At 38.1% G+C, this 19,591-nt stretch overlaps 1 protein-coding gene across 1 annotated transcript in view; it reads right to left on the bottom strand.

The window, feature by feature from the left end:
• The window catches only part of ARHGAP10 (Rho GTPase activating protein 10), a 240,111-nt gene that overhangs the window by 105,725 nt on the left and 114,795 nt on the right, over positions 1–19,591 (bottom strand). Inside the window, exons 11-13 of the mRNA XM_084884902.1 lie at positions 11,146–11,227; positions 9,559–9,604; positions 7,493–7,558 (exon numbers count right to left, since the gene is read on the bottom strand). Coding sequence (XP_084741028.1) covers positions 7,493–7,558; positions 9,559–9,604; positions 11,146–11,227 — 194 coding nt within the window. The remainder of the gene's footprint in view (positions 1–7,492; positions 7,559–9,558; positions 9,605–11,145; positions 11,228–19,591) is intronic.

Below are 19,591 nucleotides of genomic sequence, written 5' to 3'. Positions count from 1 at the left end.
CCACCTGAATGACTTTCTGACATTCCAAACCTCACCTCTTGCCCTGGCTGGTTTCGCTCAGTGGGTTGAGCATCAGCCTGTGGACTAAAGGGTACCAGATTTGATTCCTGTCAGGGACATGTACAGGAGGTGTGCAGGAGGCAGCTGATCGGTGTTTCTCTCTCATCGATGTTTCTGACTCTCTAATCCTCTCCCTTCCTCTCTGTAAAAAAAAAAAATCAATAAATCTTTTCTTTAAAAAAACCTTCTCTCTCAGAAAATGGTGCCCACCATTTCTCCTGTTGCCTTCATTCTACTTCCAAAAGAAATGTCATAGGCACCTAGAATTCGGGATATACAAAACTGGTGTACATTCCTCCCAAGCCTATCTCTCCTCGTGCATTCTGTTTTGGCTCAAGATGTTGGCAATTACCTTAGCTGGAAAGCTCCAAGTCCGATTGATTTTACTGTTACTTTTTACTTACCCCCTATAATCCATAGGTCACGGATTCTGTTTTCCTGCCAAGTCTCTGTTCCTATCCATCTCTTCTTTCCATTGCCAATGCCTTAGTTTCAACCTCCATCATCTCTCATCTGCATTATCTCTTTTTTAAATCTTTACAGATGTCCCCCTTCTTCTCTCCAATGACCTACAGCATTTCTAAACCCAACCAGTGATCCCACCTTCCATCTCCTGCAGACACACCACTTCCATCCATTCCACTTCCTGTCAGAGAGCTGAGCATACTGCTTCTCAAACCTGTCAGTGTCTTACCACAGGGCCAAGGCCGACACATAGCACAGCACCTGGGATCTGCCCCACTGGCCTCCACTGCTCATAGAGCGTCTGTCATATCGTACCACCCACCCACTCCCCTCTGCCAGCAGCACCGTGAGCCGGCAGACGCCATCTACTCCAGCATCTCCCTCTGGAGCAAAGAGCAGATTCACGTGCAATTTTGGAAAAATAGAGATAGGTGTCTCCAACTAGAGCAAAGAGCCAATACGCTTGCCCACCTTTATAGGAGAATCTGCTTCCTAAATTCAGAGTTCTTCTCCTATAACGCAACCTATTACGTGAGAGTAATAAGCTGACCTTCCTCTATGGCCCAGGAGTCTTGTGTCTTTGACCGTATTCATGAAACCATGCAGGAAATCTATAAAAGCAGCATAAAATCTCAAAGCCTTTACTGTCTTGCAATGACACTGAAGCTACCCTTTAAGAAAAGGAACCATATCTCCACTATTTTTTCTTCCAATCTCTTTCCTGTAGGAAACATCCAGAAAGTATTGACTAAATGTGCATGTCCCGGAATAGGTAAGTAATTAAAGTAAGATGGGATGGAGGAGACTGTTAAACCAAGGTACATTTTATTTTCAAATTCATCATTCATGTAGCTTAAGTCGTCACAAATTCTACTTATATAAATCAATGAAGATACTCAAAGTCAAGGCAAAAGCCAACTGTTGCATTTTGCAAGGCTCCTGGCATCCCATCTCTCTACAGAGACCAGGATGTTAAAAAAGGCCGGATCATGGGACCTTGTCTCCCTACTGCCACCTGCCTCCACTCAGCAGCTGTGGCATCAGGGACTAAACAATTATAGGCAACGTTGGAGGATCTCTTTCTTTGGACAGCTTGAGATCATCCTGCTGACCCTCCTCCCTTTTCTTCACTGTCCCCTGCCATGTGACTGCTCCAGTATACTTGGGTGAATTATTTCCCTATGTAACTTACTCGTTTTTAAAAACTAAGCAAAGTTTCTCAGTGCTCCCAGACTCTTGAAACAATAATGGGACTACTTAAACTATGATTGGCCTCACTTAATATAAGTTATCACTAAATAAGCAATTCACATTTACTAACCATTTAATATGTGCCAATGCCTCAAGCATTCTTACAACAACACCTGGGAAGGAGATCCTACCTTTAGCCCCTATTACACATGATAAAATCAAGACATGGAGCTGAAACCGATTTGGCTCAGTGGATAGAGCACATGTGTCAAACACAAGGCCCGCGGGCCAAATCCAGCCCGCCAGGCCTTGCAATGTGGCCCGCACCGCGCTGTCATCACTGCACTCCGCTGTCAGTTTATGACATTGTCAGTTTATGACTGTTCAGTAAACCATTCGGCCCGCGATTTAGGCTGGATTTTAGATTTTGGCCCCTTCTCTGATTGAGTTCGACACCCCTAGGATAGAGCATCAGTCTGCGGACTGAAAGGTCCCAGGTTCGATTCCAGTCAAGGACATGTACCTTGGTTGTGAGCATATCCCCAATAGGGAGTGTGCAAGAGGCAGCTGATCGATGACTCTCTCTCTCATCGATATTTCTAACTCTCTCTCTCTCTCCCTTCTTCTCTGTAAAAAATCAATAAAATAAAATAAAAAATAAAAAAATTACATATATATATATATATATATATATATATATAGAGAGAGAGAGAGAGAGAGAGAGAGAGAGAGAGAGACAGAGAGAGAGAGAGAGAGAGAGAGAGAGAGAGAGAGAGAGAGAGAGAGAGACATTGAGAGGTTAAGTAACTAACTTGGTTGTAAAGTTAACAAGTCTTCCAAACAAGGCCGAGTTCTGAGCTCACGCTCTTCACCACTATGTGAACACTGCTTCAGAGACTTAGAAGGATCTCATCGGAATTTGAACCAAACACATAAAATCTAGCCTGTCTACTCTGTAGCAAGACAGTTGAACAATTTGTCTCTATTAATCTTATTCAACCATTCATCTGGCAGCTAATAGCTTTGGAAACTTATTTTTTTTCTTAAAGCAAATAAGATGACTAATTGAGAAAATGAATAATCAGTCCCGACTAGCCTGGATTTAGTATTTCGGTTTTGCATATGCATTTTTGCAGTCACCACAAGACTCCCCAGCTCCCTCCTCCCACATAAGACTGTCCTCTGTATCCACCCACACTCTTCTCACACCCATTATATTATGATTAAAAAAGAGACAGTGAGCAAAAAACTTTCATTTACTGGCTGTAAAATTTCCTGGGGACAGCTGTTCTTTATTTTCTTCATTTTGCACGTAATTTGCCGTCGGCAATTTAAGATTAATGTGCAATCATGGCAAAATATATTGCAAGTTCACTTTGGGCGTCTTCCCTCCCACAAAGATTAATACTAAAACTCTACATTATTATCTTCTTCCAGACCCATTGTGAGACCCCATATAAGTCTGGAAATGCTCTGGAAATAGGAAAATCCTCAACCCAAATTCAGATAGATTTTTCCAAAAACCTAAAACTACTTTTTCAAAGAAAGAGAAATTCACTTTCACATGTGACAAATCTAAGACTGTCACATCTTAGAGGTGGCTTCCTACTTCTAGCCCAGGAATTCACAGCTTGTTACAAGGCTGAACCTGATTACTGACAGCTTGCCTAGACCGACATTTTAATGCCATACTCTAGAAATTAAAGTGAATATTCAAATTATTCCCATATGGAAGACTTTTTAAAGGGAAACTTCATAAACAAAAGTTGCATACAGATTTAATTTTAAACCATGATGACTATTTAAAAAATAGCAACTAAAAGAAGTTTTTAAGAAAAAAGAGTCTTCCTTAGTTGTTGCATATTTTACAATGCAAGTACCTGAAAAACTAGGTGTCTTGCAATTCCAGAACAAGACAATGTACTGGGTATGGGAGATGGTTTCTTTTAAATAAATTAGGTAGTGAATTCCCAAGTTCTGAAACCATGAAGACTCTTCCACATGTAATATGATACATCTTTCTATCGATATCTGAAATATTATCCAGAATGCAAAAAGATGCTGACAAATTGATAAACCAGTAAAAAACAATCCTTCCTGTTAGTTGAAAGTACTAATCCCAACCAAGTATAGAATAAATTCTTCCAATAATTTTACAAACAGTTGGGACACACAATAGTGCTAAGATACCATTTTAATCAAAGCTCTGAAAACTCAAATAGAAAGCAATTGCTTACTATATGTGTAAGACACCAAACTTAGAGATGAAAAGTGGCAGGCAAACACTAAGACATTTTCTCCACATAAAGGAAATCGTCAAGTTTCAGAAACAAGATAAATACATGAAATGTAATGAACACACCATGCAATATAGTTGTTAAAGGAAGAACATGGACATTTCACAATTAAAAGAATTCAGGGAAAGGATGGAAAGAGGACAAATATAGTTAATGAATATCTACTACGTACAAAAATTGGCTCTTTTTCCTCACAAACATGCAGGGAGGTAGACAGCATGGATGAAATTCCAAGGTACATTCTTTTAGAAATCAAGAGTCCCAGAGGTTAAGAATCTTCCCTAGATGCCTATCTTATCTCACCACATTGGAGCTTAAGCCTGACAACTGCTTATCAATTCATGAATAAGTAAGCCTCCTTCGGAGTAACAAGTGTCCCCCTTCCTCCCACAATCCTCTCCTGTCCTTCTTTTGATCTCAACCATTGTTTTTTAAGTTTGTTTTTTGTTAATTATACTTGATGTACAACGTTGTATGAGTTTCAAGTGTACCACATAGTGGTTCAACATTTATATACCTTTCACAAAGGAATCACCCCAGTAATTCTAGTAACCACACATAATTATTACAAATTACTGACTGTATTCCCTATGCTGTCCATTATATCCCCTTGACTTATTTTATAACTGGAAGTTTGCATTTTTTTAATCTCCTTCCCCTTTTCCTCCCATCTCTGCAACTGATTCCCCTCTAGCAACCATCAGTTTGTTCTCTGTATCTGAGTTAGGTCCCAGGGCATTGTTCTCACTGAACCCTGCCCCTCCCCACCTTCCAGCACCTGGAACCTTTAACTTCTTTGGGTTGCAAAATGGACCAGGCACCTTTAAGGCCAGGTATCAGTGATAAGCAAAGCCCACCTACCCCTACCTAAGAGAAAAGTCAGTCCTTGCTGGTCTCTTGTTAGAGGAACATAAGGTAAAGTGGCTTTATTCTGAATGATGAAATAAAGTGAGACAACAACACCTGTAGCATAAAAAAAAATATCAATAGCAGCAATTAGAGCTGACTGGGGGAAAATCCAAATTTAAAACCAAATTCCTTGAAAGAGCTTCCAAATTTAGCATAAAAAGCCTCAGAGATTCTCTAATGTTCCTCATTATTTTTAATAATATCATCTGACAGTTGATTCTTTAACTCTATTTTTAGTCTATTACTTCATTAAAAACAAAAGGCTTTAGTAATGGAAGCCCTGAGAGAACAAAAGATTTGAAAAAATGTGGTTTTTTTTTAAATATTTAAATGAGAAAACCTAACTTAAAAAGTATAGACTCATTTTTCTGTTATAAACATCCAGCCCTGGCCAGTTTCCTCAATGGTTAGAGCATTGTCTTGCAAACTGAAGGGTCTCGGTCTTGATTCCCAGCCAAGGGCAAGTACCTGGGTTGCAGGTTCAATCCCCAGCTCCTATCAGAGCTTATTTGGGAGGCAACCAATCAATGTGTCTCTCTCACATTGTTATTTCCCTCTCTTCCTCCTCCCTCACTCCTTCCAGACCTCACTTCTACTCTCTCTAAAACAAGCAATGGAAAAAATATCCTGGGTGATGTTTAAAAAATAAAAAATCCGACAACTGAATATATTTATAATAAAAATACCTTCCATATATAAAGGTTCTAATATATACAGGGTGGGGCAAGAGTAGGCTTACAGTTGTGAATACACAAAACACAGAGTTTATTCTTGTATTATCATTAATTAATGCATTATTTTCTAAACAAACAATGGTAAACCTATTCTTGCCCCATCCTGCATGTTCTATTCAATGTACATAAGATTTCAAAAAGCTACACATATCAACCAGGAAGAGTTCTACACAGATTTTTATCAGTTCAGAAAATGTATAAAATATAACTTTGGGGGAAATAATTTAATTATCAAAATAATAATCATGCGAGTAATACAATTAAGGTTCTTAAGAGGCTCGGGAATAAGGAGAGATATGAAAATCACAGGATTTTTCTGAAGTCTGGAAATTTCTGAAGCACAAGGAAAATGAAGACATTTATCAGCTCAACTTTGGCGCAGGTGGACATGAAGGAACACTGTCAGAGCCTCGCTGGCCACTGTAACAAGAGTCTGGGAGAACACTCTGTGGTTGAGGTCTTTGTAATTGGTGGGCAAATCCCCAAATCACAGGACAGCTCGTCTCCTCCACACTAATTTCACAGGCAGCAGTCCTGACTTGTATATGACAAAGGCCTTGTTTTGACAGAGAACACGAATGCAATGCTTCATCTGACTAAGCCATCCAAAGTAGACCCCTGATGTACATGCACGAAAGTGAATTAAGTTCTCAACATTCCAGTACTTCACCAAGTCTCTTAACAGAAAGAAATTTAACCTCCAAAATGCCCGTCTGCATGGCTCAATGGTTAGTTTCTCTGAAGTTGGCTGGAAGGGTTGCAAAGTGCCACAGCTTTCTTGCTGTTTTTTTTTAAGGACTGTAAAAAAATGCCCGTGGACTTTTGGCTGGGGAAAGGATTAGCTTCCCTTCAATTTAGGATGGAAGCAACCCAAATATTTATCAACATGTTAAAAGATAAAAACAAAATCAGTTCATCCATGTCATGGAAGTCTACCTAGCAATAAAAAGAAGATTAGCTAAAGATACACCCAACAAGAAGGATTTCAAAAGCATTAAGTCAAATAAAGAAGGTAGGCTCAAAAGGCTATATATACTGCATTGATCCATTTATATAAAATGCTACTTTTTAAAAGAACTATAGTGCAAAAAAAAAAAAAAAAAGCAGCTCAGTGATTGCCAAGGGCCAAGGAAGGAATAGGGATTGATTGGAAAGAGGCACAAAGGAATTTTGAGGAGAAAGAGCAATCTATGATTGCAGTAGTAGTTCTACAACTGTATACATTTGTCAGAGCTCATCAATCTGTATCACTGAAGTCAATGAACTTTATTATATGTAAATGAGACACCAAAGAGGCTTATTTTTTCAATGGAGGCCAACAATGGAAGATGGGACTATCTCAATAATGCATGAACAAAAGGTGATTAAGATTGGCAGCCAAGCCAAAACCGGTTTGGCTCAGTGGATAGAGCCTGCAGGCTCAAAGGTCCCAGGTTCAATTCCATGTACCTTGGGTTGGGGGCACATCCCCAGTAGGAGGTATGCAAGAGGGAGCTGATCGATGATTCTCTCTCATCGATGTTTCTAGCTCTCTATCCCTCTCTTCCTCTCTGTGAAAAATCAATAAAATATATATATATTTTTTAAAAAGATTGGCAGCCAACACTGATGATTCTTCCATAATTCTCCTTTTCAGTGCAGGGAGGAGTATGTAAGGGAAAAGAAAACCCCATCCTGACACAATAAATGAACAACGGAATTTCTGACATGGAGAATGTGCTTTTTCTTCTATGTATTTGCCTTTAAGACACTCAACCATGCAATGAGCATTTCAAACATCTCTCAGATTTCACATACCTGTAAACTTTCATGAATAAAATGACTCAATCATATTACCTCGTGTTTCAACTGCACTGATGCACTTTTTGAGAATTGTGAATCCCATTTTATCCAACTGTGCACCTAAAAGGAATAGTGATAAAACATGAAGGCCACAATTAATTACTTGCATTTCTCTTCCTTACAAAAACAAGAAAATTTATTTAAACTCAGTTTAATTTTTATTTTCCTATTAAGAAAAATAAAGTCAAAGGCCTTGTATTCCCTGTTTAAGTAATGTAAATGACAATTTCAAATATTTTGAGGAGCACTTACTGGACTATTAGGCCATTTACTATCAGTATCAATAAATTTCCAGCTTAACACAATGTTTATATTAATAAATACAACTTATATCAAACAATGGAAGAGAAAGTGATAAAAAAAAAAAAAAAAAACCTTTAAGGGAAGCTATATGGAAATAATTAAGATACATTTTGCCAAAATTCCAACAATTTCTTTTAAAATTATATACCAGTGGAGGTTTTAAAAAGTTATATAAGAGAAAGGTTTTAAAATTACTTGACAGTTGGAGAAATAACATACACTATTTTTTTAAAACCTAGGGAAAAATATTTAAGAAACACTTTTTTAAAACATTATTTGGGTCATGAGCTTCAAAAAGAATTTCATATTTTATTCCATGCTCTAAGCATTTAATATTTTATTGTTTTCACAATGAATTTAGAACAGATGATTCGTATAGATTATTTTGAAAATATAATATTAGTTTTTTTTCTAATACAGACACTTGCCTATGGATTAGGCTGGCATATTTGAGCACTTAATAAAAGACAATTCTTGTGTCAAAATGAAAACAGGGAAAGCAAATAGTTTAGTTCTGCATTTAGAACTAGGGAACAGTAATGCTAACTCTTGCCTCTCAGCGGGGATAGCATGAACAACCCATGAATACAAATTTTGCAGGTTTAATGCTTGAAAATAAATTTAATGAGGAAAATCGGGCAGTGGTTTGCTGAGAAAATGCAAGTGATACTTTCTGTTTTGGCAAAACTTTTTTAAAGGCTTGTTTCCATTTCTCTATAAAAAAAAAGTAAGAAAGAAAAGAGAGAAGGAGAAAAAAGAGAAATATAGGGGAAAATAGGTAAAGAGGGTCAAGAGAGAAAAAAGAAAAAAAAGAGGGAGGGAGGGAGGGAGGGAGGGAGAGAGGGAGGGAGGGAAGGAGGGAGGGAGGAAGGGAGGGAGGGAAACAAGAGGAAAAGGAGGAAGATAAAGGAGGGCAGAAAGAAGTTAAGAAGATGCTGCAGTACATTTACAACCTTGCATGCACACTGTCCCTTTCCAGGGCCAAGCTAGAAAAGATGCCATTTTATTCATATGCTGGCTCAAGTGATATGCACATCATGGTAATTCTGAAATTGTACGTTATGTGACATAATCTCCAAATGGTGGACATGTGATAAATGCAGTCTTAATTTATCCAAAGATATCAAAAGTAAATTCATAAAGAATCTAGCAAATCTGATCATATGTTTGGTTTATCTCAGTAAAATCCAGACTACAGAGCCAAGCAGTACTTCATTTTCCTCTAGTGCATACATATAATGCATGTGAAAATCACTGTCCTAGAACATCTGAGTATGTTTGGTCACTGTTCTATTCTAAGGGGCCATGATATGTTATTTGTGGAGCCATACGCAGAGACTCTCAGGATAAAGGGTATCAAGGATAAGGGAGCTGTGGCCAATAAGAGACCTGATAAGCAGCTCCTTCCAACAGGAACTTACAAAGATGCACCCCTGACACTCCTATGTGTTCATGTGTGGCTACAAGAATAAATATCAAAGTGAATGACAGAATATATTTTGGGTTTTTAGAGAAAGTTATTGTAGAGAAATAATTTATTTTAATGCTCAGAGATGGGATCAATGAGGGTTACAAAAGCCCAGGAAAATCTGAGCAGGTCCACAGTGGATAAGGCAAAATACACATCGTATCTGGAGGGCTAGCGCAGAGAGGGGTGCAGAGAGTGAGCACCCAGCAACAGTCTGGCATCGGTAATGAAAACAAAAACATTAGTGGAAAAAGGAGGCAAACAGTTCGTTTTATAAATTGGCACTTACTTCCTTCTGGTCTTGGGACGATGGCTCTATTAAAACTATGGAGCAGCTGGTTAAGAGAGAAAAAAGGAGAAACAGTATTTTTAACAAATCAATAAAATGTAGGCACACCTAGGACCCTGCAAAAAGTACAGTAGTATTGAGGAATTCCCATCATGTGCTCTAATGTAGAGACAGCCAGCCTACTCCGTCTCGCGCTGAGGGAGCAAAAACAAGGTGAAGGGATCACAATCCTTAGGGAACTTCTTGAAAGTCCATGCGAATATGAAATGCTCAGCCTACAACTCTAGAAGGACAGAGACATTGCTGCATTTTGATCCATACGGTGAAGCTCGTTTTTTCCAAAACCTGGTTTTTACTTAATTCAGAGATGACTCAGGTCCATAATGTAAATAACCACATCTGAAATAGGTAGGTGATCACTCCAGGCTGCCTCTAAGAATTCTAGCACTTCCCCATTATGTGCAAGGCATATATAGCACCTGCAAAAATGACACAGTACCTTAACTGTTGCCACATAAATACACAGCCGGACATAGTTATGTGCCACTTACCAAAAGGGGCTATGTTTTGAGAAATCCATTGTTAGGTGATGGTATCGTTGTGTGAGCATATACCTAGATGCTGTAGCCTACTATAGTAATGGTAAATGGGACTATACTTCAATACTACTGGCTTCACAGTAGGTTTGGTTACAAAGGCATGTCTGCACAAACATGTGAGTCATATATCACAAAGGCTATGATAGACTATGGGAATTTTTCAGCTCCATTATAATCCTGTGTGACCTCCATAGCATATGTGGTGCATATCAGCAGTGCATGACTGTATTTCTTTCTGCAGACTTGCCTTTATCTGTGTATCTCGAATGAATTACTTGGCTCTTTACTCTTTACAGAAGGGTTATATATGTCTTCAAGGTGAGGCTGCCTTTGCCAACAGATTTATTTCTATATAGATTTGTTTCTATAATGACCCTAAGTCCCCAATTCAACACACGATCTGCCCAATTTCAACTCCCAAAGGCCACTGAAATGAAAGTAGTGGCAAACAGACCGCATTTCTGTGCCTCTGGATCTATATTCCTGACTCTATTCCTCAAACCGATCCAAATACACAGGCCCACTCACTAAGGCTGCATAGCACTGCGCACAGTGTTCCAGTAGGCTAAATCACAAGTTGTTAAAGCAAGCGACATAATGACAGCAGTCGCTTATAGGGCTTGCCTGCCCTGCCTCGTATTTACTATTTCACCTCCACGGAGATAAAAATAAATTGCAAGCCTTTATTGTGCTCATCACCCAAAGTACTGTCAGATAGGAGAGAAGAAACGGAAAACTCAGATGACTTCCCCAGGCAGAGCAAATCAGAGTGGCAAGTCATGAAAAATCGAAAATAAAAACTAATGATACACCACTCTCGTGTGTGCTGCTGCCGTCTCGAGCCAAATTCCTCTAATTCTTAACATATCTGAGATTAATTCAAGCGCCAGTTTCAGTGGGGAACTTTTTACAAATATTATAAAATAACAGAAAAATGAACACAACTCTACGGGATTTGGAATTAAACTCAACCACTGATTATCCTTACAGCTTCTTTTCCACCCAGAGCTTCCAGCCACTGCTTCCTCTCCTCTTCTGAAAACGCCTGCATGGTCAGGGCCACGCCGGGCCTGAAAGACACGAAACAATCAGGTTATTCCTCGGCTGCTAAAAACAAATCTCCTTTTCCATTTTCTAATGTTTTATGATGGTGACTAAGTTTTGTGGGGGTTTTTTGTTTGTTTGTTTTTGTTTTGTGTTTTTTTTTAATTAGGAGAAAATATACATCATAAAATTTACCATCTTAACCGTGTTACCTTGAAGCACAGTAACCTCATCTTCGGTAAAAGCTGCTGTTTAAAATTTAACCCTGCTATTCTGGCTTCTGTAAACGTTTGCTTGCTTAAATAATAGGGAAAAATAAGACCACTCCCCATTCCAGAGAGGCCATAAACTGCCCCAGAGTTGTCAGTGCTGGCGCCAGGCCAGGCCTTGAGATATGGTCTCATGGCTCTGTCCCAGCACACAGGACTTTTTCTCAGAAGGTCTGGAAGTCTCATTCCAAATTTGGAAAAGAAAGAGCTGAAAAACATATAAATAGGAAAGACTTCCACCATATCGGGTCCCAGAATTTGAGAAGCAGTATTTCCTCTGTGCCTACTCGGACTAACTAAATGAAAAGGACTCCAAATAAATGTGGCTTATTGATTAAGGCTTCTTCTGATTTACAATGTAACAACCTGTATAGTTCAACAGGGTTGAGTTGATGTACTCAAGTACATTATTGAACAGCTAAGCTCCAGAACTCTTCCTCTTCTAAAACTAAAACTCTGTACCCATAAAGAACTCCCCATTCTCCTTCCTTCCCAGCACCAGACAACTATCCTTCTGCTTTCTGAGTCTAATCTGACTACTTTAGGGAACACTTATAAGTGGAATCATACAGTGTTTGTCTTTTAGTGACTTGGTCATTTCACTTGGAATAATATCCTCCATTTTCATCATGGATAGAGTATATTTCAGAATTTCCTTCTTTTGAAAGCTGAAAATATTCTGTTGTATATTCTGTTGTATGCATGTGCTCATCCATTCATCCCTCAATGGACACTTGGGATGCTTCCGCCTTTAGATTATTGTAAACAAGGCTGCTGTTAACATAGGCATACAAAGATCTCAAAAGCCTGTGTTCAATTCTTTTGGGCATACACTCAGCAGCAGAAGTGCTCGGTGTGACATAATAATAAATATATATATGGTGTCTAATTCCACTTTCTAACACACAGTTCCTTAAAAACCTTTGTAATCTCTGTATCTTTTTGCACACTATTGAGATGATGAGGCTGGGGGCTCCTGGATACCCCCATGATGGGGGTTGATTGCTTAGGGAACTAACCACAAGATCAGAAATTTTGAACTTTAAGCCCTATCCTCTCCTACCCTTCTTAGGCAAGGAGAGTGGATGGAAAATGAGCTCAATCACTAATGGCCAATGATTTGATCAATCATCTGCCACACAAGAAAGCTTCTATAAAAATCCCTAGGATTTGGACAGCTTCTAAACTGACGAACACACGGAGGTGCTGGGAGTGTGGCATGCTCAGAGAGAGCATGGAAGCTCCAAGCCCCGCCTCCCATACTTTGTCCAATATATCTCTCTGTCTGGCTGTTAACTTACAGATTTTTAAATATCCTCTTCTGTAGATTTTAAATATCCTCTTCCCAATACATAAATAATTTTTTTATTTGTTAATCCTCACTGAGGATATTTTTTCCATTGATTTTGAGAGAGAGAAATACTCATTTGAGAGAAACACATCAATTGGTTGCCTCTTGCCGGAGCCCTGACCAGAACCAGGGAGCAAGCCTTTAACCCAGGCACTTGCCCTTCACCAGGAATGGAACCCGAGACCCTTCGGTAAACTGGCCAATGCTCTAACCACGGAGCAACACTGGCCAGGGCCCAACTTATTATTGAACCCAAGGGGATCATGGTAACCCTCAATTTATAACCAGTCAGCCAAAAGCACAGGTGTTTACCTGGACTTGTAAATGGCCCCCAAATTGGGAGAGGGCAGGCCTGTGGGACTGAGCCCCTAATTGGTGGGATCTGTGCTGACTCTGGTTATTGTCAGAATGAGTTCAGTTGTAGGACACTCAGTTGGTCTCTGCAAAGCATTGGAGAACTGTGTGGTGTGGAAAAGCCATCCTAATGGGCAAGAGGTGGTAGCAATGATTAAATTTTTATTTATGAAAGAAATACATAGTAGTTACAAAACCAGAAAGTCACTTTCACCCCATCCTAATTCCACTTCCAAGACAGCACAGTTAACTATTTGGTCTGTTTCCTTCACATTTGATTCTCAGGACCAAAGGTCGGTCTCTCTCTGTTCAGTTTTATTCAGATATAAGGAGATTCTGCCAGAAAATTCTTAATATTACAAAAGAATACTAGGCAGAAAAGCTATTAATCAGCTCAATACCAACTGAAGTGACAGCTTTGCACATTAGTAGCCTGATGGGAAAATGGAAAAGCTCTTTATCAGGTATAAATGTTACTTTAGTCTCTAAGCTCTTACACACAATATCTGGCATTCAACCAAAAAAAAAAAAAAAAAAAAAAAAATACAAGGCAAGCAAGGAAACAAGAAAATGTAACCCAACATCAAAAGAGGAAGAGTTAAGTCAAGAGAACCAAACCTAGAAATAACCCAGATATGGGACTGGGGAGATATCAGACAGAAACCTAAAAAAGTGGCCAGCATGCATAAACTGAAGGGAATTTCAGCAAAGAATTGGAAACTATTAAAAAGAGACAAATGGATATGCAGGAATGGAAAATAAAATAATGATGAAGACTTCAGGAGGACACCTTTCATATGCAAACCAACCAAGCCTGAGTCTATATCACAACCATTCCCTTTACTGAATTCCCACCAACCCAATTTCCCCTGCCCTACATTACCCCATGGCCAGGTACCAGACAACCAGAAACCACCCCTATAGCCCAGTGCTCACCAATATTATTCAAACTAGCCAATCTTGACTCCTGGCCTAAACCTGATGTTTGCCCACATGGTCTTTATGGTGTGACCCGGCTTATTGTCTCAGAAATTAAGTAATAAAAATTTTCTTTAAGTGGCATCAGCCTCACCATCTTGTCACTCAGTCCCTTCCACCAATTAAATCCTTCAGGTCTGTCTGAAATAAGTATCAAATAGTCTAACATGATGTAATCAGAATCCTAGAATGTGAAGAAAGAGAAAATTGAGCAGAAGAATGATTTGAAGAGATAATGGCTAAGATTTTCCAAAAGTGATAGAATAAGCCCCAAGCAGGATAAAATAAACAAACAAACAAACAAACAAAAAACACACTTAGGCACATCATAAAAAGAAAATCTTGAAAGCAGCAAAAGATAACATATAGGGAAACAATAAGAAAAATGGATGACTAGCCATGGGGGGGAGGAAGGGGAATGGAGGCCTGAGAAAAATAGTACAACTTCTTTGAAGTGCTAAGGGGAAAGAAACTATCATTGTAGAATTATATATGCATCTAAAATGAAGGCAAAATAAAGACAGTTTCGGAGAGACAGAACATTAAGAATTCTTCTCCAGTAGTCCTGCATTACAAGAAATGCTCAAATTAATTTAGCTTAAAGAACTTCAGGGAAATGGCACAAGTTAAAAATTCAGTTCTTAAAAGAATGAAGAAAATCAGAGTGGATAATAAACATGTTGGCATAAAAAAAGAAAAGACCCCCCAAAAAATTACACACACACACACACACACACACACACACACACCTCATACTAGTATATATGTGTGGAAATACATATATGTAAGTAAAATTTTATATTTCTTTAAAAGATTACTGATTATTGATTTCATAAGTTAGAAATTGCAGAGTATTATTGTCTGTCTACATGAAACCCACCTCAGAAAAAAGGACTCACACAGACTAGATAGCAAAGGGATGGAGAAAGGTTTTTCAAGCAAATGAAAGTTTAAAAAAAAAAAAGCTGGGGTAGCAATACTTATATCTGACAAATTAGATCTCAAAGTGAAGGCCATAACAAGAGATAAGGAAGGCCACTTCATAATACTAAAGGGAGCAACCCAACAAGAATATATAACTCTGATAAACATATACACACCCAATATAGGAGCACCCAAATACATTAAAAAAAAAAAAAAACTTCTGGAGATATGAAGGGAGAAATTGACAGCAATACAGTCATAGTAGGGGTCTTTAATACCCCACTAACACCACTGGACAAATCCTCTAAACAAAAAATCAGCAAAGAAAGATCAATTCTAAATGACACACTAGATCAGATGGAACTAACTGACATCTTCAGAACATTTCACCCCAAAGCCACAGAATATATATTCTTCTCAAGTGCACATGGGTCATTTTCAAAGACAGACCATATATTGGGACATGGGCAAAGTCTCTTCAAATTCAAGAAGATAGAAATCATATCAATCATCTTCGAAGATCACAGTAGCATAAAACTGGAAATCAACTACAATAAAAACAATTTAAAAAATCAAACATCTGGAGGCTAAATAGCATGCTATTAAACAATGACTGGGTTACCAGAGAGATCAAAGAATAAATAAAAAACATCATGGCAACAAATGTCAATGAAAATACAACAATCCAAAATCTATAAGACACAGAAAGCAGTTCTGAGAGGGAAGTTCATAGTTCTAAGGTCTACCTCAAAAAACAAGAAACAATGATAATAAATTATCTAACCATAAAATTCAATGACTTAGAAAGAGAGCAACAAAACAGCCCAGCATAAGCAGAAGGAAGGAAATAATAAAGATCAGAGCGGAGATAAATGGCATAAAAACAAACAAAAAAAAATACAAAAGATGAACAAAACCAAGAGCTGGTTCTTTGAAAGGATAAACAAGATTGATGAACCTTTAACCAGGCTCACCAAGAAGCAAAGATAGAAGACCCAAATAAACAAAATCAGAAATGAAAGAGGTAAAGTAACAACTGATCCCATAGAAATACAAATGATTATGAAAAAATACAACAATGGACTCTATTCCAACAAAATTGACAACCTAGATGAAATGGACATATTCTTAGAAAAATACAAGCTCCAAACACTCAACCAAGAAGAATAAAAAAAACCTGAATAGGCCAATAACTACCAAAGAAATTAAAAAAGCAATCAAAAATTTTCCAGCAAACAAAAGCCCTAGTCTGAAAGCCCTACAGGGGAGTTCTACCAACCATTCAAAGAAAAACTAAACCCTATCCTCCTCATATTATTCCAAAAAATTCAAGAGGAAGGCACACTTACTATGAAGCCAGCATTACGCTAATCCCAAAACCAGATAAAGACACCACACAAAAAAAGAGAACTATAGGACAATATCCTTAATGAACATAGATACTAAAATCCTCAACAAAAATTCTAACAAAGCTGATTCAGCAATATATTAGAAAGATTATACACTATGACCAAGTGGGATTTATTCTGGGGATGCAAGGATGGTACAATACCCGCAAATCAATGAATGTGATACATCACATAAACAAAATGAGAGACAAAAATCATTTAATCATATCAATTGATGCAGAAAAAGGATTTGACAAATCCAACACTCTTTCTTGATAAAAACTCTCAGCAAAGTGAGAATAAAGGGATCATACCTCAACATAATAAAAGCCCTATATGACAAACCTACAGCCAACATCATACTCAATGGGCAAAAACTAAACCCATTTCCCCTAAGAACAGGAACAAGACAAGGATGCCCACTTTCCCCAGTCCTGTACGATATAGTACTAGAAGTAATAGACATAGTGATCAGACAAGAAGAAATAAAAGGCATCCAAATTGGAAAAGATGAAGTAAAACTGTCCTTATTCACAGAATTCACAGATGACGTGATACTATACATAGAAAAACCCAAAGGAGAAACCAAGATGGTGGCATAAACACATGAACTTGTTGCCTCGCACAACAACTTCAAAACTACAACTAAAACAAAAACAAAAAAACAAAAAAAAAGAGGAATCACACAACCTGGCTAAGACTTACTATGATAAAACTACAGTAATAGTAACAGTGTAGAATTGACAAAAGAACAGACCAATAGATCAATGAACAGAATAGAGACTTTATTAACAGAAATAGACCTATACATACACAGATCATTTGCAACAAAAATGCCAAAATAATTCAATGACAGGAAAGCCCTTTTCAACAAATGGTGTTAGAAATACTATCTGTATAAGAAAAGGAAAAAAAAGTAACACTCAACCTCCACAGATCATCCCATGCATCCTCCTCAAAATTTTCATGAGTCATAGACTAATGAAAAAGCTTTTCTAAGAAAATATGGAGAAATAGCTTTGCAACCTTGGGGGGAAAAAAGATTTCTTAGAGCAAGTAGTTCTACCAATGAAGTTTTAAAAAACTCATCGATTCCATTTCAGCCAAATTAGACTATTCTGCTCATCAAATGACACTATGAAGAAAATGAACAGGTAAACCACAGATCTGAGAAAATGCTCACAATTGATATATTTGATAAAACATTTGTATCTAGGTTACTTAAAATAAGACTTACAACATAATTTTTTTAATGAGCAAAATATTTGAATAGACACCTCACAATGGAAGAAATAGAAATGTCCAAAAAATACAAGAAAGGTGTGATCAACATCACTAACCATGAATTGCTAAAATGGGAAAGAATGCATAATGAGCCGAAACCAGTTTGGCTCAGTGGTAGAGCTTTGGTCTGTGGACTGAAAGGTCCCAGGTTTGATTCCGGTCAAGGGCATGTATGTTGGTTGCAGGCACATCCCTGGTGGGGATATGCAAGAGGCAGCTGATCGGTGTTTCTCTCTCATCGTTTCTAGTTCTCTATCTCTCTCCCTTCCTCTCTGTAAAAAATTAATAAAAATATATTTAAAAAAAAAGAATGCATAATGAAAAGTTGGTATGAGGGTGGAAAACTGGAACTTTCATACACTGCTGGTGAGAAGATAAAACTACTTTAGAAAGTCAAACAAATAGATACAAATATACACACACACATACATATACTAATACACAAATATATACATATTTATCTGTATACACACACACACACACACCCCAGACCCAGAAATCCCCCTCCACAGTATTTATCCAAGAGAAATGAAAACACATGTCCACAATTATTAGAGCTTTATTCAAAAGCTAAAAACTTTTCCATGACCCAGACTCCAATATCCTTCAGCATGCATTTTAAGAACAAATTCACAATAATGTCAATTTATACTTCTATTTAAATATTAGAAGCAATATAAATGTGGCTTTCAGTATCCACTACCAACATCATCATCTATAGGGCAAATTCTTACCCTTCTGAAAAACATAGTAGTCTATATACATGAAATGCTGTTTCTAATTCTATTTGTTCCATGTTCTACTAATCCCATGTAAATTACTTAAAAAATAACTTCCTTTCCTATTCTCTCTACCTAAAATCTCAGAGTTCTTGGAAGATGCAGCATTCCTGGCAAGACAAAGCCACACCCAGCCCTTCCCATCTGGCTTTAAGTCATCCCCTTAACTATAACTAATTAAGCTACTGTTACACTTTTTTAATTAAAATATGCGCCTCATAAATATATTCACGTAAAAGAAAACAGTACAGTTCCATTTGCTTCCACACACATTTGTTGGAGATGTTGGTCTTTAATGCTTTGAAAGCAGGGCTTCCCAACAGCAACGCTACTAACATCTGGGACCACATAACCCTTTGCTGTAGGGGGCTGGCCTGTACTAAACATTTAGCAGCACTGCGGCCTCCATCCACGAGATGTCAGCACCAGTGGCCTGCCCAGTCCCTCCCTCCCCATCCCAGCTGTGACAATCTGTAAAATTTTGTTAACCAGTATCACCCCAATAAATGCAATAAAAAGGAAAAGAAAGGTTCCCAGACAGAAAATCGCTCACAGTTGAGAACCTCTGACTTAAAGAATTATCTCAACCTATTTTCTCAAGACTTCCATAATTCCTTTTGCCTTGGGCCTCACTTCCTCTGAGCTTCCAAACACATACTAAATCTTCAAAATTCAATTTAACGATCAATTTTTCTAGTAAAGCTTTCTCAGCCAACCCCATTCCCAATTGCTTCTCAGCTCCCAAAGTACCTTAAAGAGATTTTTGAACTATTTGTTTGTAAACCCTCCAGGTCTGTAAGTTCTCTAAGATTGGACCTTTCAGTGTCTGGTTTAGTCTTGCAACCAGTGCCAATCATAGTGAACGACTGTTTCGGTGCCGAAACGCCATGCACTAAAATACAAATACTACGACAGCTAATGTGCTTCAGTAATATTTTTAAGTATATTTTTATTGATTTCAGACAGGAAGGGAGAAGGAGAGATAGAAACATCGATGATGAGAATCATCGATTGGCTGCCTCCTGCACGCCCCCCACCGGGGATCGAGCCCGCAACCCAGGCA

This window comes from Pipistrellus hanaki (assembly GCF_964339955.1).
Source record: "Pipistrellus hanaki genome assembly, chromosome: 5".
NCBI classification, from domain to species: Eukaryota; Metazoa; Chordata; class Mammalia; order Chiroptera; family Vespertilionidae; genus Pipistrellus; species Pipistrellus hanaki.
The sequence above is the reverse complement of the archived record's forward strand: the minus strand, read 5'-3'. Positions and strand labels throughout refer to the sequence as shown.